Source organism: Pholis gunnellus, assembly GCF_910591455.1.
Source record: "Pholis gunnellus genome assembly, chromosome: 9".
NCBI classification, from domain to species: Eukaryota; Metazoa; Chordata; class Actinopteri; order Perciformes; family Pholidae; genus Pholis; species Pholis gunnellus.
The window spans coordinates 9,514,184-9,537,774 of NC_136535.1; the positions used below are offsets into that span (position 1 = coordinate 9,514,184).

The 23,591-nt window shown below is 42.4% G+C and overlaps 1 protein-coding gene across 6 annotated transcripts in view; it reads right to left on the reverse strand.

Annotated features, from left to right (window-relative positions):
• Nucleotides 1-23,078, reverse strand: part of frya (furry homolog a) — a 46,524-nt gene extending 23,446 nt beyond the window's left edge. For 3 of the 6 annotated variants that reach the window (XM_079166190.1, XM_079166189.1, XM_079166194.1), the window contains exons 1-20: nt 22,069-23,078; nt 12,089-12,288; nt 8,474-8,527; nt 7,487-7,626; nt 7,263-7,353; nt 6,990-7,069; nt 6,812-6,892; nt 5,743-5,911; nt 5,470-5,562; nt 5,242-5,340; nt 4,554-4,655; nt 4,076-4,179; nt 3,508-3,616; nt 3,264-3,350; nt 2,567-2,738; nt 2,281-2,413; nt 1,942-2,049; nt 906-1,161; nt 547-729; nt 366-452 (exon numbers count right to left, since the gene is read on the reverse strand). In XM_079166190.1, the coding sequence (XP_079022316.1) occupies nt 366-452; nt 547-729; nt 906-1,161; nt 1,942-2,049; nt 2,281-2,413; nt 2,567-2,738; nt 3,264-3,350; nt 3,508-3,616; nt 4,076-4,179; nt 4,554-4,655; nt 5,242-5,340; nt 5,470-5,562; nt 5,743-5,911; nt 6,812-6,892; nt 6,990-7,069; nt 7,263-7,353; nt 7,487-7,626; nt 8,474-8,527; nt 12,089-12,288; nt 22,069-22,285 (2,565 nt within the window). In that variant the 5' untranslated portion in view covers nt 22,286-23,078. Of the gene's footprint in view, nt 1-365; nt 453-546; nt 730-905; nt 1,162-1,941; nt 2,050-2,280; nt 2,414-2,566; nt 2,739-3,263; nt 3,351-3,507; nt 3,617-4,075; nt 4,180-4,553; nt 4,656-5,241; nt 5,341-5,469; nt 5,563-5,742; nt 5,912-6,811; nt 6,893-6,989; nt 7,070-7,262; nt 7,354-7,486; nt 7,627-8,473; nt 8,528-12,088; nt 12,289-13,897; nt 14,180-18,617; nt 18,816-22,068 lie in introns of those variants that run through there. The other 3 variants (XM_079166192.1, XM_079166191.1, XM_079166193.1) reach the window with 2 other exon arrangements.
• Between the last annotated feature and the right edge of the window lie 513 nt (nt 23,079-23,591).

Here is a 23,591-nt window from a genome sequence, read left to right on the forward strand (position 1 = left end):
GGAATATTTTGAAAAACAATTCAATAATGCATACACGGACATTTACTGTATTATCCCTTTCTCAGTAAATCTTAGCGTCATGTTGAGAGAGCGATGATTACATAGGTCAGAGTCAAAAGGTCAACAGCTGCTCAGTTCCAGCTGTTCCCTCTTTTACACACTAGATTACAAAACCAAGCTTCTGTCTTACAGTCGACGTAACAGGCATTTGCTGTTTTGTGAACCAGATTCCACGAGGCTCGATATTTAAATGACACCAGATCTTTCCATGAAAGTAGCTTGAGTAGACGCAACGAATGAGCATCTGTGTGTGAATGAATCTCGATTGAGACTCCAGGTGTAGTTTGGAGCTACAAACAACTTACCGTGTCGGAGACTGTAACATTGACAAAACTCTCCAGGATTACAGGGCTGAGCTGGTCCATGATCTCTATCATTGGTTTATCATCATCCTGCGGTTGACAAAAAAAACACGTAAAATCACAGTCTGTATACTCAGTCATCAAACTTTAAGGTATTCTGTCAGTATAACTTTGTCCCATTTACCTCAGACTGCCCGATGGTCATAAATAGACTTCGTATCTCTTTCAGTATGGCGATGGCAAGTCTGCGGGTGCTCAGCTGACAGGAGCAGAGCAGTACGAGTGCCAGTCCCTCCACTGCATGCAGCACAGTGGAGTGAGGGCCTCGCTCTGCAGGCGTCTTAACACTTGAGCTGGACTGCAGCAGCTGTGACATAAACATGGACATAAAACAAAAGCGGATTTAAAAAAAAAGCATGATTAAAATGAGACTTTAGAACAGGTATTTGTCAAGTGTTGGAGCAGAATAAACCTGAATGAGTCGGATTGTGATTTACTACTTGCGAAAGGCACAAAAATATGACACAAAGCTGCGTACTGTACCTCTGCTGTGTGTACTTTAGCGGTGTCATTGCTCTTCCCTGGGGCGGCCAGGGTTAGTTTCCACTGTGTGAGCAGTTGCAGCAGTAATTTGAGGGATGTATCTAACAGTCCCTGGTGAGTGTCTTGGACCTCACGCAACAGGAAGTTAGTGAATCCAAACAGAACGTCGTCGCGCCAGTCAGAGAAATCAACCAGCAGACTTTGCAAAGAATTCTGGGCAATGAGGCGCAGCTCGTCATCCATGTGGATTGTCAATCTGAGAAAGAAGACAAAGAAAAACTTAGAGTCAAACAGGTTTCTTTAGAGGCATTAAATTAAGTCCCTTATCTTCTACCAATGAGAAGGTTTCATTTCAGATAAACTAAACCTGAACATTACCCGGCGGGCAGTTATGTTAACAGTGCAAAAATCTTATCCATCTCATCTGAGGTACTTCTTTCATTCAGCTAGCTCAAATTTGCCTGCTGTGTACAACAAGATAAATTGTCAAGCTTCCAGTTGCCTCACATCTGAAATAAGCATTAAGTGTAAGAAAACAAACTGATTGTTGAAGTGCTGATCAGAATTGAAACTATTTTGTCATCTATGGATGGTAAGTGCATTTTCATCAGACGAGGGTTTGTCAAATGCTCTTTCGACAGCAATTTTAATGAAACCCCAGATTCTGAGTCTTCAAACATAGCAAACAGTAATGAAAATGAAAGCTGCATATATTACATTGTTTTAAACACAGTAAAGTAAATAACCATTGAGTGTGGAGACTGTATAAATACACGCACACATATATATATATATACACATACATACACAAACACATGTACATACAGTATATATCATTCCAATTATATATTATAATTATCATCTTGGGTTAAACTGGGATAGCAGGAAATTCAGGTTCTTACTGTGGCAGTTTCTTTCCTCCGAAACGCAAACATTAACAGCACTTGATTGTTCATTATCTTGTCAGGCAGTGGGAGTGTGCCGCCAGTGCTTTGTCTTCCTCATAAAGGTGCTTTCCTCAAGAGAGGTGACTCACCGTGAGAGCAGGTCTATGAGCTCTGGCTTGGACATCCCGTCAGGCAGGATGCGAGGAATGGCAGCGACACACGTCCTGAACAAGTCAATCTTGGGCTTTCTTTCACCTCTGTTAAGGTCACATTTTACAGCAGGTTTAACGGCAAAAAGCTTGCTTTCAGTGTTTTCAACTGTCAAGTGTAAACTGAACTAGCATTGGGAAAATAACCAGATTGTCACCCAGGGTTAATTAAGTTAAGGTAGAGTTCATGATGGGGCTGAAACTACTTTTAACACTCGTGAGTTTTACCAACTTTAAATGTTTTTGCCGCTAGGCTGACAGAGAGGCGTGTGCACTTACGTGATCATGTCCTCGGGCTCCTTGTTCAACATCTGAGCATTAGTCATCATCATGCAGCGTCCCACCTCTTTGTCCAGGTGTCTGAGGATATTGTCAATAGCCTTCCGCACATGAAAATAATACTGTGACATCCCTGGAGAAAGAAAGAAAAACGGTTGATACCGCTGTTACTCATCTGCAAATGGCCATTTAAATTCCACATTTAATGCTTAAGCTGTCACTGCTATTTGAGTCTGCAACAGCATGGCATTTTCAGCATTCCTGACCCACGGTCTGTCTCTCTCACCAATGACTTTGGCCTCCTCATCTGTCAGCGTTTTGCTCAGGTATGTCTTCTTGACTCGGAGTGTATTCCCAGAGGGTAAAGTGCAACCAGTGTTAGGCATGGGAGGCTCGCCGTCCTTCTGCTGCAGTTTATCGGCTATGACCAGGAATGCTCTCAGACCAATATTCATTCTCTGCACAAAAAAAGTTCAGCTGTTTTTGGATGAATTTTCAATATTGCATTATTTGTCCTGCGAGAAATTGCGAGTAAACACAACAGACAATGAATCGATTGTATCAGCAGTTACTGCAGTTTCAGGAAGTCAACAATAGATTAATATAGATTGTTTTGTTGCCTTACAATCGAGGGAAATGCTGTGAGACAAAGTTGTAAGTCCAGTAGATATATTAACTGTCAAACTAGCTGAAAATATTTGTTAAACCTAATTGTAACAACAGCAACACTATGTTTATTTCACATTTAATTTATAAGAGACAAACTGGCTTATCTGTAAGAAGCACAACCAATTCTTAATTTCCTTTTTGAACTATAGATCGATGTAGGGAGCCCAGGACACTTTATGACAAAGAAGCTTTTAGGAAGTATTATTACTTTCAGATAATTATATTTCGTTAAAGGGCTAAATGGGGCATTTGCTTCTTCTTTACATTTTTCCTATAAACACATTAAACTGTATGAGTGAATGTTGAATGCATACCTCTGGATTAAGACTAAAGGCTTTTGCGGGTTTCCCAACACAAAGAAGGTCGAAGATAATCTCTCTCATGGCAAAATCAAGCTTTTCCTGTAATGAAATACGAAAGTGAAAATGTGATGTCATGATTGTCTAGAGATACAAGTTTCAATGAGATACCTTGTATTGGTATATTTAACAGAGAGTTACATGAATTATAATTTGTGTGACTTCTCTATAGTGCAGTAGAGCACATTCTTGTGTTTACCTGTGCAATGAACTGGATGATTTTGACGAAGATATTGAGAGGCATATCTCTTGGTACCACACTGCGGGAGCCTTTGGGGAAAAGTGTTGTTATAATGGTGTTGAGGCGACTGTGGACACAGAGAAATAAACACGTTATGAGGATACCTTTAACAAGCATTTTTAAAAGGTTTGATCTAATAACATAGAAAACTTTAATAATTTGGTTTACTTCATTGCTTGAGAGGAGGTTTATTTTTAGGACATGTTTATTTTGGGCCTAATTAAGACATTTAAAATGTCCGGCTTAACCCATTTGGTATTCTTTTGTGGGCTCAGGCTCATAATAACTGACAATCTGGTGCAGGCCTGACCCCAGTTCATAAAAAAGAGGAACAGAAAAGAAAAAAGCATTCCTTTTTCGGCTAACACCAATAAAATCAGTAACAAAGATGGAGGGTTTGCAGTAAAAAGGCTACTTGAAGCCAGAATCCATGCCGACTGAAAATTATTATCACAGGAAAAAAATAGTAAAAGCAGTCCATAATTCTTCCTCTTTGGCTGAGGTCAAGGAGTTTTAAGATATTTACCCCTGTGTTGCAGTGTTGCTCTCACACTTGATTCTGATCATGTAGACCCACAACAGTCGATACAGGGACTCCAGTGCCACACGAGCCATCTTAGGGTCTCTGCTCTGTAATTACACGAGTCATGAAACAAAGTCAATGACAGAACAGCTTTTCAACAAGTGGCAGCCTAAAGGTTTCTTGTAAGTTATGATATGATTACTAAATGACAGAGATCGTGACTGTAATCACACAAGGCTCATATGCTATCTGTAATGCTGATGAGAATTGTTAGAATCATTTCTACCTGAAGCCCCATTATCAAGCCATGAATACAATAAAATACCAAGCAACAATTTATATTAGCACGATTCTGTTGACAACTGAAACAATGTTGTGCACATTTGATACACACAACCTGTATGTATCTGAACAGTCCTCTGTGATTAACAAAGACTACTGTAGTCTGACTTAAAGGCTGCTGGTTTCAAGGTTGCGTTACCTTCAGATTTGAGAGGCAGTTGTTGAGAAAGACGTGCCATCTGTTGAGGAAGAACTGTTTCTGGCTGACACACAGCAGGCACGTCACCAACGGGTAAAACGCCTGCGTGGAGAACAGTCAGTGTTTAGATCTCTTTCATCATGTTAAAATAGCTTCACACTGACTTAACGAGAGGTTGAAAAACAATAGTTTCCAGGTGTGATGTTTGCGTCTGTCCTTCGAGTGGATAATTTGAGGAATTATGCATTATCTCTGAACCATTTCTGCAATACAGCAACGTAAGACCAGTTCTCTTTTGAAGACATGCTGAGCTTTTCTCCTTTTGTTATGCTTTTTGCTGTTGCTGTAAGGGTTGTTGTCTTTCCATTTCACTGTGAAGTGCTGTGTTGAAATGCTGTGTTGAAGACTTTAAGATGTGCTTATATATACTCCACTGCCTTCATGCTCGTTTTAATGCTTTGAAATGGCCGCCTGTCTTCCCTCATAAATTATTTCTAGTGTGGGCGATGACGTTGTAAGAGAACATTACACAAGAGTGACCTTGCAATGCTTGAGGATTCACAGAGACCACAGGCATCCAGGAAATCTAAGCATGCAGCAGAGGGTGTCAAGAGTGAAAACGGAGGTCTACAAATCTAACAAGGCCAACAATCAAGTGTCAGTTTGTTTTTTCTTCCGAGTAACTAACCAGCGAGTGCTTCTTCCTGGAGGACAAGTCCAGGGTTGTGTCGTACAAGCTGTCCACAAAGTTCCTCAGGCAGGGTACGTTCACCTCGTTCTTCACGGCCTAGGACAACATTACGCACGGTCACGTGACGAGACACAGCCCTATCCAGAGTAGTGCTCTTCTACGATTCAAATTCAATATTTATCTAATGCATGCAACACATACTGAAGGAAAAAAACAACAACTTACGGCCGCAACAGGAACCAAGATTTCAACAAAGAGACCGGCCAAGGCGTGCTTAATGTCCTTGTCCTTGACTTCCAGGAAATATTGGGCGCACTCCTGTAATAAACAGAGTAGTAACACATTTAACACACAATGAAAACACTTTACACTACTATACATGTAGTGTTTACACAAAGAAAATAGAGTGTGAAGCCATAGCTTATAACACAAATAGAGTTTATACTGTAGTAAGGCAGGTTTATGATAATCATTATAGATTATAGAAGTCTGCTGTACCTGCATGAACTGAAAAGAGGCTTCAAAGTCCTCGACAGGATACATCTTAATTCGGAAGAACTTGACCCCCATGATGAGGCTAATAGTACTCTGGATTACATAAGGACTCTGCTCTTTCTGCCGCAGCTCCTTTAACTCGGTCATAAACTTCTTCTTCACAGCAGGAAACCTGAGAGGAAGAAAAAATGAAATTCTATATAAAGACATGCCTCAGTCAGACAAATCCCAAATCAGCACTTCCACAAAAAAGTTCCTCCACTTCAGAGTCGTGACGGGGAGAGAATATAGACAATATTCAAGGAGCACGTCTCCCAAAAATATCACCCCCTCGTCTTACCCTCAGTATGCAGACTCTGAGTCTGTGGCCCAAGATGAACTCCTGGCCTAGCACCGGATCCCTTGCCCAAATTGAACCAGAGATGGGATTCTTTAGCTGTTCTAAATTTAGAAGATAATTCATCTCTTAATCTCTTCTCTGGTGCCTGGTAGTGTACTCATACACAACTGAATACAGCTGTTTCTGCACCTTAATAAAGTGAGGAGAAATTGTTTCTTATTTTTTCTTATTGAGAAACCTCCAAATATCACTGTGAGTTACACCTGAATACTTTCGGATCACAGTAAAAATCCATGACCTCTTTCTTTCTTTCCTGACCTCAGAGGAAAGTAAAGATCTCTATAAAAGCCTCTCAGGGAAGTATCTTCTGCAGGAAACTAAGCAGAGCGCACTTTTGAAAGGAGGAATGAAGTGGGCTCAACCATATCTCTATTTAAAGGGTCTGTTCCTTGCTGCAATGATCTGAAAACCTCAAATAAACAGACATCAATTTCCAGTCCTAGTTTGGTGTGAAGGCGACCTGTCCGAACGTGTGTTGTCCCTACAGTCTGTTCCAGTCTCTTGAACAGGGAGACGTTTCGCAGAAAGGCATTAGGAATGGCAACACACCATTATGACACCAAAGCCCAATAGAGCAGAGAATGAAGAATTACAATGAAGACAGATGAAAAAGAAAAAAAACAAAACAATAATACTTAATTATATATCCATAGTTCTGTCTCTGCTACTTACTTGGACTGGGCTAATACGCCTATGATTTCTGCATAGAGGTCAGCTACAGTGTGCATGTTGCCAGTGTTAGGACCATGATACCTGTGGGAAACACAACACCAGACAGAAAAAAAGACAAACCTTAGAGAAACTTAAAGCAACAAGAAAGAAGGAGCGGTGCTCAAAGACAGAAGCTTACCCCTCTTTGTATCTAAAGTGCTTAAAGGCCAAGTTAATGACCTCATTGACCAAACTGTCGAGGACCGGGTGGAGCGGCATCTAGTTAACAAGCAGGAGACACAATGGCGTGAGAAGGAATGTTCAAAAACAACACATTCACAAACTACCGGTCATGATACGTATCCTTTTTCAGCAGCAGTAAATCACAACAGCTCTACTTAAGTGAGTTTTATATCATATAAAAATAGGATAAACTAGGCAGCTTTTGTGCACAACAGTTAAGTCAAGTCACCTGTTTCAAAACTTCGATAAGAACAAGAGAGAAGATGAAGTCGATGGCCAAATCCCTCCTTTCAAGTAGATAATCTCTCTGCTGCTCATCGCTGTTAGAGAGAAAAAAAACAAGAGCACAGGTTTGCTACAATAGTACAGTGCATGTGTGCTTCACCATTACTTCTTTATACTTTCCACAAGTGACCCATTGTTGCATGCAGTAATCAACGTAACGATTCTCACTTTTTGGACTTGGTGTTGGCTCTTGGCCGATACTCGTGCAACTCCTCCTCTAGTCCATTTTGTCTTTTGTACCAGTCAAACAACGTGCGCAGGATGGAGGGGAGACAGTACTCAGCCAAAGAGCTCATGGTGCTTATCAGCTGGAAGAAGAAGACACATACGTCGTGCAAATGCATGTTTGTGTTTGGCAGTTCACATACCAAACTAAGAGATAGCAGTAGGCGTTTCCTTTGTTTATTTGTACAGCTATGTAAACAAAGAGAATTCACGTATGTGTCACTATGTTTCTAACATTTGAACAATAGACGGAGTAAACGAGGACGCTTTTGAGTGAAGTCCAAAGCGGCATTAAGGGACAGAGATGAGATTGAAGGGGGAGCTGGTCCTTATTCGGACTATGCAGAGAGACAAGGTGCCCATGGGGCAGCCTCCCTCAGTCTTGGGGGAGGGAGAGGGAAGAGGAAGGAACGGGCGGGATGGGCCGGGCACACAGGAAGGGAGGAGAGTCTGGTCGGGCTTGGGAACACAGCGAGCCCTTCATTCAGCACGAGGCCGGAGAAGAATCCTGGCTCTGTGTGGCGGCTGAATGGCCTCACGCAGCAGCACAAACACACCTCTGTGGCTGTGAAAGGGCCTTCTCTCCAGAACCACGGACCTGCTGGACACACCTAGCGCGTAGCTAGTGCCAGCTCTCAAGGTAAACACTCCTGCCTTTGACTGGATGTAAAAGACCTTTTGGGATGTGAGCAGAGCTTTCACCCATCAGCTATTTCATGGTACAGTGCATCATGCATGACTTGCCAAGGTGCTCACAGGGAGAGGCAAAACAGTTCAATGTTGGTCTTGTATATAACCGCTTGCAGGTTATACTGTAAAACTCGTGGAGATAAAATTACAACCACAAAATCACATCCTTTAATCTAATTGTGAAATGAATAAAGTAACTGCGTACATCACTTTTTTCTTTTTCTTTTTCACAGCACTTACTTGGTCAAACTGAGGGTCTTCTCCCCTCTGCAGTGACTTTGTCAATGGCTTTTCCTAAAAAACACAGAAAAGGGGAGTCATGTTACAACTCTTGTAGGTTTTCATATTTGTACAAAGTCAAACTGGAGAAGTTTGGTCTGAAGCTCGTAACTCCATCCGCCAGGTCCCAAGACTGTGTGGAGTATTTTTGAACGGGGACTCATTACAGCCCAGCTAATGAGAGAGCCATCAATCAGTCTGATGCCAGGGTCAGATATTAGAGATGGGACAGGCATGACAGCTCCCATTATTATTAAGTCTTCTATCATCGGAGATAAAGGCCTTCATGGGGGATTTGGGTTATACACAGTCTTCTCCGGCTGTGAGGACAGTCCTGACTTCTGTGTATCATTAGCAGCACATCCTACTTGTTAGTAAATGAAGGCTGAATGTGTTTAGATATCAAGAGCTGTTGACCAGGACGGTGAATGTATTGAACATTCTGCCTGACACAACATTGTAACACTTGACTACATACTAACACATTAACTTAGCTTCCTTAAGCCTTTATATATATATTTTGGACCAGGTTTTAAGATATTTCTAATTGGTTCAATGAAGCACCCTTTTTTATATTCCATTTAAGGAATTGAATTAAATTAATCAATATTTACAGTAAATCTGAATTGGTTACAATAAAACACATTCAAACTTTAAATGGTTCTATTCCATTTCCTTTTTGCAGAAATAAAACGCCTTGCCTGAACACAGACTTTGTAATCGTTTGGGGAAAAAGTCAAAATGAAGATGAATAAATCAAATTAAGAAGGTTTAATTTGAGTTTTTAAAGATATTTAACGCAGCTTTAGCAGGGCACTCTGTCTAACACACACACACACACAACAGTAATAGGAGCATGTTTACATTGCCACCTGATCTATCCTTGCACAAATAAAAGCATCTGCTTCCCTTTACCTTTTTTGCTACTCTGCTCTGCTAGATTGGTCCCTCTGCTGCCTCGTTGGCCAGACAGCAAATCACAGCACATCGTTTACTTGATGATTAATCCAAAGCAGCTAACCGTCTCATGTGTCTGACGTTGCGTGGGCTGATGGTAATGTCTCTCTCTCTCTCTTGCAGCTGCAACGCCAGCTAAGGCCCTGATCTGATGAACTTTTTAGTTTTTGGACAAATGCTTGCATCTTAGGGCAGAAAAGTCGATGCCTCATGCACAGTCAAGCTTTAAAAGGACTTTACTGCCCTTTGTGGCCGTCTGATACAGCAACACTGTTTGTATTCAATTAGCTCACAGATTTACAGCATCTTTTTTTTGCAAAATTAAATTCCTTCTGTATTTGATGAATTAATTCTGACTACAGTTTGTCAAACAGGACAGATTGAGTGAAACTAATTCCCCTGAATGATGAGGATGAGCAGGAGGGACAACTGTGTGCCAATAACTAGGCAGGGCTAAAACAAATTACTCAGCCCAGTCTCCACTGAGAGGAAAAACAAGGACGGACACAGCCTCCCTGCAGTTCTCTAGAGGGAGTTACACTGAAACGACGGGGTGCTCACTTTCCCTGCAATTAACACTTCCCTGCAGACCGGGACCGGTGACTAACAGCTTCCTATAAATCACACTCCCTAAAACTGGAGACTGACATAGCAGCCACAAGTAAACCCACAGTAAATCAGCCCTGTACAACCTGCATAAAAACATTGTAAATAGTATCCACACCATCTTTTTGTTTACCACACTTTGGTTTCATTTACACACCACTAAAGGGTAACTATTTGTGGTAAACAATGCTTCAGTGACATAAAGCTACAGGTTCTGCTCTCTGAGGCTTTTCTTAGTAAGATGGATCAGTTGGTCATTTGTAGTTGACTTTCAGCAGCTCTTGTATGATACTAATGTGGTTCTGGGAGCAGGTGTTGAGCAGTGTGGTAGCTCTTCCCTGTCTGCCTGACTGTCTGTACACAGAATTATTTATGACAGCTGTTGTTGGCCCCACTGATCGGCTTCAACCTCCACTGGACAAAAAGTCTCTCAAAGATTGTATTGGAAGCTTTTACCTTCATCTAACTTTCAGGAAATGTTCATTAGTCTGTATCTTCAGTCGTAGTATAAAGACAAGGGCTAAACACACTATAGAACAGACCAAAGCAAATAAATGTAACGACTTGCTGATTAATATTCAAGCCGGAAGTACTTTCCTATTTAAAATATCAGGCATTTGAGAGTTAGCTGAAAGCCTCAGAATGGTGTGATTATGATTGTGAAAAAAATCTAAAACATTCTCTGATTCTAGCGTCTTACATGAGAAGATTTGCTGCTTTTGTTTTGTCATTTATCCTTCTAAGCTGAACATTTTAAGGGTCTCATATCCTAAACGATTGATTGATTCATCTAAAAAATAATCAGCAGATTACCTGCTAATGAAAATAATTGCTACTTTACCCTCCTGTAAAGTAACAATGCAGTTGTTTACTGAAAAGTTTACTGAACTGAACAATGAAGTGAGGTAGATATGAATCCATTCATACAGAATGTCTTGCAGCAATTTAGAGACTATCACCATCACGATCACTAACAAAACAACCTGGAACTGCTATGTTGATAAACGCTGAAGCCTGTAAACCCTGAAGCACGCACGATGAAGCTGGCTAAACATTCCCCCTCCTGTCCCAAGGCTGCTTCCTTCTTTGTGCTGATGGAGCTGCCGCTTCACACAAAACCACCAGGCTTTTAGCTGACGGCAATTACATATAACTACGTAGTTAACATCTCCGCTCTTATGTGTGCGAGACTCAGTTGCATGCCCAAGGCCTTGACAGTATTATATCACTTTGAATTTAAAACTGTTACTGGCTTCATTAGCAGTGAGTCAGCCTGTTGGTTGTTACAACAATATATATCAGTATACTATGAATTTATCATAAGTCAGATCAAAAAAACATTCAGGATGATAAGCTTTTAAAATGAGTTGTTGCAACCAGTGGCTTGTGATCTGTCAGTACTTTTTACTTTACATTTTTCTAATAATATGTACTGTAGCTTAACTTAAGTAGATTTTAATTATTTTAACTGGTACTGAAGCACTTTTTCAATAGTTGTATTGGTACTTTTACTTGGGTAAAGAATCTAAATACTTCTTTTACCACAGTTTGTAATTCATTCATGTCAAGCCAGCTACTGTTAGCCTATCTACGAGGCTTCCTGTCTGACCTTGTTATAGCGGTTCACAACCTGGGGGTCGGGACACCCACAAGGGGTCATGAGATGGTTAACAGGGCAGCAAATAAGGAAAAAAAACAAATGAACCTTAAAAGCAATGTGCTTATGTCGGGGACATTCCTCCAATCTTTGCTTTTTACTTCCTGAATAATTGAATACAGTTTTACCAGCCTAAAATTATTCAAATGGAACAATCTTTAAACATCTTTACTCAAGCTGTGTTTGAACTGCACACTACTTATATTCATGCAACCTCTGACGAGCAGTGATAATATCTGATCTTTCTTATTTTGTGTCAACTTCTGAAGCACGTGACAATCTCCACACATCTTTAAAAATATCAACAACAGCCAATCACCACAGGACACAAAGAGCAGCAGCCTGTGACGACTCACCAGCGGCTCAGCCATGATGAAGCGGATCTTGCGCTCTGACATGGTGGTGAAGTTGGCGAACAGGCTCTTGAGGACGTACTCGCCCGGCTTGCTCTCCGGGTCAATGCTGATGGGCAACATGGCCGGTGGGCCCTTCTCTCCCTGAGGACAGCAGACTGGAGGGATGGGGGGTTTGCTGAATCCGTTCCCCACAGGCGAGGCTGCGGAGAGAGAAAACAATGTTGTTAGGTCGAACATTTCCTATTCAAGACCAAATGAGTGGGACAGGACCAGCCACTGATCTGTTTACGAAGAGAGATCACCGAATAGAGTATTACTGTGAAGCTTCCAAACATGGACATGAAGTTCCCAGCATGTTGAACATTCCTGAGGGAGACGGTCCAAAGGGCACTGGCTTGCCCCGAGCCTGCTCTTTCTTTCCTACTGCTACAGTGAACAGAGCGCATATGGAAATTAAAACACCATGGCCAGCAGCTGGTGTTTTCATATCGTCCCAAAGATGTCATTGCCCTTTGAGGGAAGCGAAACATCTTGTGCACGTGACCATCCTTCAATGATGTGGCCCACGTGTGATTACGGATGGCCTGGCTTAGGCACAAGTTAAAATGTTCCTCAGTGTTTCACTCCGCTGCTTCCAGACACAAAAGTGCTAAATATAGTGAAGAACCGCATACAAACATCTTCATTAGAACTGTGAGATTTGTATTTAGCCTGAAACGCCGCGAGCGCTAACTGCACGTCCACCTCACACTCTGCCATAAATCTAACGTGTTAAATATTCAGAGGAGACTTACTGCCTCACAATTACAACCACATTTCCTTCAGCCAAAGCAATCTGAGCGTGTTAAAGTGTGTGAGTCTAATAAATAAATGGGACAGGACAGAAATCACGTCAGCAGCAGCGGCAAAGATCAGCCTGCACTGTGTCAGGAGAACAATACATCTGTCAAAGTATCATATCAAACACCAGACTTTGTGGCCAGCAGGAGTTTTGTTTTCTTTGCTCGTTGAATTATGGATCATAACTGTTTCAAACCTTTGTTAAAACCGGTTGGGTTAGAGCTCACTAAGACAAAACACAGCACTTGAAAACAGCTCGGCCTTGCTGCAAAGTTATGCAAAGTGCAAATGTCATATTGACAGATTTCTCTGAGACCACTATGTGAAATGCTGAATTAAATTAACGTGAGATAAGATTATTAGAATCAGCACTTTAGCATACTGTAGGCCTGCACATCATGTTTAAGCACATCACAAGCAGACCCGTCGAACCTTGAAATTGAATTAATTTATGTATTCATGTTGAGACGACACAAAAACCCACAGTGTGTATTAAAAAGAGGAATCACATAGCTGGTAATTTAATGTAATTACTTCTATAGTCTGCCAAAAGAGGAATCAGACAAACCGGAGCATCAATTTTCTTGCAGATCAAAGGAGGATAAACGCGGCTCTAATGAATTACCTAAACTGCTTTACTCAGAAAGTTTACCTCTTTACAGGTAGTTGAAAGAAACTGACACAATGCACTCAAAGGAATGGGGAACTGAGATGCACATCAGCACAAAAAAAGACAGGAGTTGAGCGAAGTTCCAATGAGCATATTTCAGAGGCTGTGCAGTTAAGAGTGTGCAGCTCTGACAAAGCTGCACAAAAGACGCTGGAGAAACGCTGTGGTACCAGTGAACAGGTCTTCTTCTCCGGGTCTTTTCAGGACACAAAGCGTTGGGATACCTTTCAAGGAATGCCCAGCACGTGTGACGAACTCTCAGAACACGCTGCCCTCACATCTGACAACTCAGCACCTACCCAGGCCCTTGATGAAGCTGATGACGCTGGCCTTACTCCAGCACACAGCCGTCCTGTCCATAGTGGGGAAGGACGATATGGTATCCAGGGTTGTCCTCAATCGAGGCAAACGCTTGCTAGTAAAATCCACCGACGTCCATGTCTTGTGTGTCAGATGGCACTGTCCTGCTGGGCATAGTTTCCATGGCGCGCAGAGCCGAACGGCGGGTGTGTTTTAAAAAGTGGGAGTAGCGTTTAGTACGGGAGACCACGCAACCTCTAGATCTCTCTCGTTCCGTCTCTCTCTCTCTCTCTCTCTGAGCTGCTTCTGCTATGGCTTCCTCTAGCCTTGTGACCACCCGGTGCCTTCCAAGAGTGAAGGTCAGGCAGGAATTTTTAGCTGAGGCACAGCCCGGCGATGAGGTCTAACATGCTACAGTGGCATAGTTGTGTGACTATATTTATCCCGGGGTACACACTATACTGACAGAGCAACTCTCCCCTTTCCTTTACCATCCTGAAGCACGAGGGACAGACCACCAGAGTGTAAACACCAGTGTTGATCAGGCACTGCTTCGGCACACAGGCGTGTTCTTAAAGACTTTTTACACTTTTTCAAGCACTACACTCGTTAAGGCAAATCAGATCAATCTCAGACTTTTAGGTAACTTCCCAGCAACAGAGTCTAGATGCAAACACGTCTGATTTAATGAACATTTTAAAGGGCACAACTTGTTTGATTAAATCTAATTGACATATAATTGTGTCAAAACGATCCCATAATTACTTAAACTGTAAATAGGAGGCGAAGAGAGCAACCAGTGTGCATATCAAGCCCTTTCTGTTGCCCTGTCTCCGCGACTCGACGCGACATGTGACTCTGCAAACAAGGAGCGCGGGCACAGTGTGCATTACATCATCGCCATGCTGGAAACACCCTGAGCATTGTGGTGCTCCCCAGAGGACAATGCAAACAGGCTAACAAGTGTCCCTCTTGCACACACACACACACACACGCACACACACACGCACACACATGTGCAAAGAATGCAGTTCACTACTGTCCCACTGAGTAAACAACCGCCTTAGCACTCGTTTGTGAACAGAGTGGGTGGATATTTAGATACCACTGACCTCCTTAACGGAACCAGAAATTCCAAAGTCAACAAAGACCTTTGGGAGCACTTTGTCCAGCTGCTGGGAGAAGCATTGACTCTGCATTTCTGTGAGGGATTAGTAAGCAATCTATAGGCTTTTAAATTGCATTTAATTCTCTCCTCCACCACTGTACAGTATTATCCGTCTAGGCTGGGTATAAAGGGACACTGTTCTTAGGTGCTCCACCAAAGGTGGTTGTTAATAAAAAAAGTTTGCGTCACGTAACGTAATGAGCGGGAAAAATGTTGTCGTCTGGTTTAGATCATAAAGTTTAAGGTCAAAGGAAATAACCCTGTTAACCACCAGATGTGCCACACTAACTATATTTCCATATTAAAATGAAACAGAATTACTCACTGGAGCTTTCATTTAATCTATGACTTAAAATCCTGGAATGCTGTTTGGAGTTGAAGCTGAACTATTTTTGCAGAAATATTTATCAAAAGAGGAGGCAGGCAACAGCTGGAGCCAACAGAGTAGAAGTATTCAATTAAAGTTCAACGAGGTCCAGTTCGAGAGAATTTCCTCACGCAAAGGTCCAGAACATCACAATGATGTCTAACTTGTGCTATGATTCAGTCCTATATATATATTGAAACAGCCTAAAAGTTGTATTGACGTCTGAATGTAGTGAACATCTGACTGTCAAATCCAATAAAGAAAGTTTAAATTGAATAATGTCTCAACAATATTTATCGGCAGTTTTTAAATTTACTGGATGAATTCTAAATAATAAATGAATGTTCTTCTCTTATTTCAATTACTATAAGGGTTGTATAAAAATAAAACAGAAAGCTTTTGAAAAATGTAGAATAAAGTACTTAATTGTAGAAAAATGAACTGAACTGAATTGTCCTGTAGCTTTAAATTCAGTTCATTCAGGTGTGAAGAAAAACCCCCAAAAAACATGATACAATATTTTTCTCATCTTCTAAAAAGAGAAATTAGTGAGCAGGGACTTTATCTGTGGTTATTGAAACCACTTGTTTCAGCTCTATTCCTCTCTTTAACATCATTGTTGGTCAGTGAATGAATGTATTATGATTCTGATCATATTCGGCTCTTAGGTTTATTCTTCTGTGCCTTCATTTTGGATGTTAGTGCTCAAAAGAGTTGTGCTTCGTCTCGTAGTGGTGCTTCACATCGCCGCTTTTAATGATCATCCCGGTCTCTGAACATGAGACACATACTGGTTTTCAACTGTCTGTGGGAAGAATGAAGATATAAGAGCCTGTCCATTCCTGGTAAAAGACTTCTCTGACTCACGTTCTATTCCGACTGTCCGGCCTCTCGTCCAGTCTCTCCCGTCTGTTTATATCTCACTCAAGCCGCGATGCTTATCAGAATACACACATTTGATTGGCTGAGTAGCATCACGTGATATGATTTACAACGCATGTAATTGGTCGGTGTGTTTCCTGCTAAAGGCTAAATAAAGCTGCGCCGGTTAAAATAGAGGCGATCCATCAAAATTCAATAATTCTCAATTATTTATCGGTTCTAGGTCCAGGTCCGGACACAACGGTGTCTCGGTCTGGACCCGCACCGCGGTCCGCCTATTAGTGACCCCTGCAATAGAGTAACAACATCCTAATACTAATACATTATCACAAGTTCACAGTTTGAGTGTCCCAAAAACAAACAAAAACAATGGGGAGAGTGAGTGATTACAGATCTCTGTGAAAAGTAGATTAAATGTCAGTCTGAAACTATTGACCATCAGCCCTGTTTGAGCCAGCTGACATCATGCTGGAAACGGCTGCCTGCTGTGAGGGCGCGTTTCATTTATAAAAGTCCTCGACCATAAAAAGCTTCCAGCTAAACGGAAAGGATTTGTCTATGAATAACTTCATTCACTGTTGAAACACTATTTCTAGCTCCTCAAAAATAGAGCACAAGTATAGCACAGCACGCATATAGCATCAAGCTACAACATGGGAGGAAGGATTATTTAAAAAAAACGTGGTCAAAATGTGAGGAAACTGCCAAACTACACGCAAATTGAGCACAATAGCGTTTCACAACAGAAACAACTGAACTGGACACGTGTGACTACTCATAAGAGGAGCACCGCTGTGCTCGGCTCACTGCAGCTCATCTCCTGCTCTGATTGGCTGATGGTGGACCGGCCTTCAGGCAATTAGAACACCAGACCTGACCCTGCTGCTGCACAATGCCAGTTGTGTGCTGCTGGTTGTCACTGTTTTATTAGAGCTGGACACACTGACTTTTAAGAGGCCACTGGCTGAAGGACCTCGACGTTGTTTACCCTGTGGTCACAGTGCAAACAGTATCTGATAAACAGGGAAACACACACTGTTGTTTCTAGTCTTATTCAAACCTCATCAATTCTTATACATTCGACAATTAAAAGATAAATATATATATCTTCTTATTTTCCAGATCAGCAGCCAATACATCTAAAATCCTAGTGATTATTTATGCACCGTCTCTCTTGTCATCTTGTGATTCGTTTACGAAACAGCGCATGTAAACGGCAGCAGAGAGATGAGATTAGGAGATCACATATTTACATGTACGTTTAATGTTAAATGCGTAGCTGTGGGCTGCCACGGTTGATATTGCACAATGAGTGCCTGTGCCTTTTATCAGCGAAGTGACCCACTCTGAGGATTATGCAACATCATCGGGAGATGGCTCAATGTTGAGTGTTTGGACGAGGACGGCATGTTCTGTGGTATCTCTTTTCATTCAGATTCAATAGCACAAGCAACCACGCTGCATGAGAGGCACAGCTGACTTGCCGGCATAACTCACTTTGGATCTTAAGCAACGTTAAACGTCAGATATGTTACTAAATTCTTATTGGGGATCTATACTGCAAACTGTATCATTGGCTGAGGTGACATTTCCTGGTTTAGCTACAGCCTGTTGTTTTTTTTCCCCCAGAGAGAGTCCTTCTTCATAATCCAGCTCTCATATCTTACATAAAACAGAATTATGCCATGAATCGGTTGCAGAGAGGCATCCTGCTCCATCCTCATGGGCCATGATGGGAGACAGTGGAGCTGTGAGCTCTGGACAGAATATGCAACCAAGCTGAACCTCCGCTAATCCTATTACTGTGCCCTCACACTTAATAAGAGCTATTTAGACTCTGTTAGAGACTCACAGTCTGAAGACAAATAACGCGAGGAATTGAAGAAAAGCAGAATATATGATATAGATACATCAGCAGAATTTACTGCATAGTACGCAGGGTAATCTGAGTAATAGTAACTGTACCACAGCACTGTGTGCCTGTGTACGATGAGCAACTTCTTCGTGGCCTACAACTCTTGCTAGATACTTATCTCCCTGGCTGTTGCTATGAGACAATTGAAAACCACATGGAGTGCGGTGTTCTGCCGCTAAAAGTACGATGCTTCCAAGTTTGCAGCGACTGGCCTGCTGAACAGTCAAATCCCACTCTGCTCATTCTGCAACAAGCAACAGCCCATCCTGGTCGGAGCCACAACAGGAACAAGAGGCTATAAAAAGTCAGGTTCCGCAGTGGAGTCAGTCAGCCCTGTCAGCTGAGGACAAAAACCACAACAACAACAACAGACAAACCGCTACTCACTGCCGCTCCACGATTTCAGCAGGGATTTGATGCTGATTTCGAAGAAGCCCGAGTCCTGCTGGCTGGCCATGGCTGCAGCTTGCCGTTGAGTGTCCCCCACTTTACTTGTGGTTTCCCTCCAGTAGTAGCAGCAGCAGCAGCAGCAGCAGCTGAGCTGGGACCAGCAGGTAGCGCCTGCTGTCACCTCTCTGTGACGCACACAATGCTGCGCTGACGAGACCCTGGGAAAACACAGTAGCACTGCTCTACTCCTCCTCTTGTGTCCTGTCCATGGCTATCAGCCCTCTCTCTCTCTCTCTCTCTCGCTCTCTCTCCCCTTCCTCTCACTCTCTCTCTCTAAAGCCGTGGCAGGCAGTGGGCGGCAATGCAAGCTCCCTTTAAATAACTGCGCGGAGGCTGAGAGTGCAGGAAGCAATCCTCTTAGCGGAGTGCAGTTAATAATAACCACTGTTTGTCTGCGTGCAGGGCCTGATAACGATGACATCGCTGGGCCCGTGCGTCTTTCAGCGTGACTCTGAGCATCTGACAGGCCACCGCCACTGACAGAGGAGATCGAGAACGCGGGAAGTATGACACATAGCAGGCAACATCTGTGAGAGCGGCGGAAAGAAGAAGGCACCAAAGTGATCAGCGGGCAGACGGGATTAACTGCACACAAGGGATCTGCATGGGAGCAGGGGCTGACCGTTGGCTTTTAACCCTTATTTGCCTTAACAGCACCAAGTATAAAGACAAATATGATGCATGCCTTTAGGGGATCATTATATTTTTCCCTCTATATTCTAGCAATTATTGTATCATATATATTACTATTAATATAAAAGACAAATAAATACACTTTTACATTTTCAACAATCTGTATTTTCAGCCTTTCAGCCTCAACCATTTAAAAAATATACATTATTGTTGCTTTTGGCATGCAACAATTAAATCCAGTCCTCACAACCTTCTTCCTACGTATAAATCAGATGCATGTCATCAACCATATGGACCAAACGGCACATCCTCCAATCCCCCCTCACTCTACTGTCCCTCAGCGCTCTTAGCATAATCCTATCAGAACTCTGTCCGTCCATCAAGCGACAGCCACTTGACCTTCCTTACATAACACACACTGTGATGGAGAGGCCATCGCTGGTTGCCGCAGTGTTTGGTAAACACACATTTCAGGGCCTCAGGTGTCTTGACTCTACCCAAGAGGTCAGTGCTGCCCGGCTGCTCCTTACAGGATGTCCCTCCCTCCCACAGCAGTGACTATGTTTTCATTTTGCCACCACATAATAAACCGCCTTGTGCGAAAGTGCTGTTGTGACTTGTGCCATCATTCATGAGGGTTGTGTTTGCAACCTCTTGCGCTTTCTGACACGCTCATTCATTTTGTCACGACATAGATGATGAACAAAAGGGACAGGGAGTCAGAGAGCTTTGTTTTTTGAACATGTGAAGAACCTGACTGGTGACAATGTGTACACTTTGCGGAGCAGTTCTGCTGGTTATGGTAATGAAGTTTGTGTGAAATCGGCATTAAAGGGAAAATACTGCAACTTGTCATCACTTTTAAGTTGAACAGGGTATTGAATAATACATGAAAGAATAGACACCTTAGGTGGGACAGTATGTGGACACTCAGTATGTGTAACTCACATCTTACCTAAACTGGTGCTGACACAAACACAATTCACATGCGAATGATATTTTTGGTGAAAATTGCACACTCATATTCACACTATTGACCCAAATCCATATGTCCCGGCTATTTGTTGGCTTAGTTCGTCTGTGGTGTCTATTAATGTGCTTATGCTTTGATAAAATGAAGAGAGTAAAAAGCTCCACATGTATCCTGGTGAACATTATAGCTTCTTCTAAAATAAGTAAATCTTCAGATGTTACCAGTATTTTTGCCCTATCAGCAAACATCTCCCCACCCTAATACAATGAGCCAATATTAGCATTTTAACTAGTTTACACAAGATCATTCTGACAGTTAGAGGACAAACTCTACAATAATCATCCTCTCTCTGTAAATTACAAGTAATCTGATAACGATAAAGTTGAGAATTCTGCAAAGCAGCTCTGTTATAGATATGATCAGGGCGTATTCAGAAAGACATCTTTCACTTATGTACTGTATGTTTATGTCTGTACCAAAATCAACACAAACACCGATAAGAAATATACTCTAATCAGACTAAATTTGACTTATTATGGGCAATTGCTTGTCCTTTTATGGTCACAGCATAATACTACTTGACTTATCCATCAGTAATAATCTGGTCAGCCTGACTTGTCCATTCAGAGGGCCTCTGTAGGGCAGATGGTTATGTAATTCCCCAGCAGAATAATTGTAAACGTTTTACAACAAGGCTGCTAAACAGGAAAAAGTTAAAGTAGAGGCGTACCGATGGAGATATCTCCCAAGCTTCCTGTTTTTTTGAGAAGCAGTAGTAACTTTAGTAGACTTGTCTCTCAGAGAGATTCAAGGTGACCGAACCAGACAGCCATGACTCAGACTGTACGCTTCCACAGATATCTAAAAAAAAAAAACATGTGTAAAAAATATGCCAGAGAAGACAACACACTGTTTTTATCGCACCACATCATAACAGCCAGGAGTGGATATCATGAAAATATCAGACCTAGTGTCACTCTGAAGAAGCTTAAATACGATGTTTATGGCAGAACGCCTTATCGGTAAATCTCTAAACTTGTCGGCACAACTGCTGCCACACATTAAGGAAAAGCACTGACAGTTTGCTGGCACACCGGATAGGATCAGTGTCACTTTGTGCAAAAAAACTACTACAGTAATGAATCAGAAACGCATTGCTGACCACAAAAAAGGTCGTAAGCATTTTTTGCTTAATTAGGCTTTAGGTGGGCGATGGCTCTGACACATTAAGCACTTATTAAAAGCATTATCAGGCTCTGATGGAGGTCAGGAATGTGAGGTATGTCTGTCCAGTTCAGCCATCTTTGTGGTTATCAAGCTCTAACACTTGACTCCCTCTCACTCTTACTCTCCGGCCCTGGTGCCCGTTGTTTCTTCATCTTCTCCTCTTTTTTTTTGGTCACATATTCCTCAAAGTCCCTACTTTCTCCAAGTCTTTACTGTTTCATGGATGCTCATTTTTCTAAACACACAAGGAGTACTGAAGTTCTGGAAAGTGAGGTCAGACAGAAAGCTAATTTGTGAATGTGAGCTCAATAATATCACAAATAGTGTCTTGCACCGTCTGACTCCATTATTAACAAGCAATCACATTCCTAGGTGAGTCTGACAAATACAGCGGGGAGGTGAGGTATTTCACAGAGTGGCGATGGTAGTAGCAGCTAAACTGCTGGTATTGCCTTTCGCACCAGATTTCTTTCAAAAGACACATTGCTCCCAGATGAAAAAAACAGAATTCTTGAGGCGACTAACACAGTTTCACAGAGTCAAAGCGGTACCTACTTTCAAGAATGGTGGGCCTCTGCTTATGGCGCATCTTTTTAAACTTTCCTCTGAAGTCCCTGGGTGGGAATGGATCCAGAGGTAAACTGGCAATGCGCCCCAGGACAACCTCATCCTGTCCCTCAGAGCAATCCGTCTCCCTCTCAGCCATGTCTCTCACAGCACTTTCCTCTAAAGACATGTTGGATGGCAGGGAGCCCACATCTACTTCTATCATTCTTCCAAAGAAGTCATTTGAAGCTGTGCCAGGTTTCCCCCTCTTTTTTTTTCTTTTTTTTTTTGGAGTGTAGTGTCTATTTCTTCTCTTCCTTTTCCTTCCTTGCAAACCTCTCTAGGTCGGGCAGCGACTTTTCTGCTGTTCAGAGATGCAGCCGGAGCTGTCAGCTTCGGTCTGCTGGTGTGTTTTAACCCCTGCACTTGTCAGGGCAGTTCAGCGAGTTACAGTAACATTCATGAATTGGGCAGCTATTGGATTACTTAAAAGGCCCCTCCTCTTTTCAGCAAAAAGGCAAGAGGCAGAGAAGAGAGGGGCAAAGTCATAACTAAATAGGGTGGGAGAGGGAAAGAGAGGCCGCTGTGACAGCTACAACATCCCCGCCCACTGCATGCCCACGAGGCATTCCTGAATAAATATCCTGTATTTGTTTTGGAGTCCACACATCAAAGTCACTCATGTCTTGCCTCTGGCAGCGTTAATGAGGCGCAAACTAATTTCTCAAATAATGGCGGTGTCATTACCAGCATGAGAAGAGCTAAAAGCCGCACAATAACTGACAGAGATTTACACCCTCTCCGAAAAAGTCCCCACTGGTTCCGTCAGTTCAGCACGTTCCCGGCACTTTCTGCTAAATCCAGTCTTCTGTGCTGAGAACCATGTTGTCCTCCCACTGCCTTATTTCCTGCTCTTTATGGCTGGCGTCATTTGAGGAAATGAGTGGAAGGTGTGAAAGCATCAAGCAATAGGTAAGACGTAGATCCAGAGAAACATTCACACAGCTTGCTGCCTTTGCTCTATTCAGTCTTTCTCAACCACTGAAGCAAACACTAAGTCAAACTGGACACACCTACAACATGAACCAGTTTTTCCAAGTCTGACCTACATTGGCAATACAAACACCCTGTGTATGTACGTGAAGGGAAGGCGTTTTCTGTTTTAGGAACAAACCACAGTTAGAACATGGAACAACCAGCCTATACACTCTTTCTTTTTTTTTTCACTGATGTGTTTTTCAAGAATCTGCGCTGCTGAACAAAACAGAGCCATGTGGCCACAATTAAAATGTCAAACGTCGCACCAAAATATCATCAACTTCTCAAGTGACTGAACACACAGAGCTGAACTGTGTCAAATAGCTGCACAACAGGGAGCGCCTGGCAACGAGTCCTCCTTCAGTCTAATGAGTCCGGCAGTAATTTCACTTTTCACCCACCTGTCAAAGAGAAAGGTAGCCTAAAGAAAACAGTTTCAATGGAATGCTTCTGCAGCGGCACACTTGAGAAGACTGTCAAAAACAACAAATTGC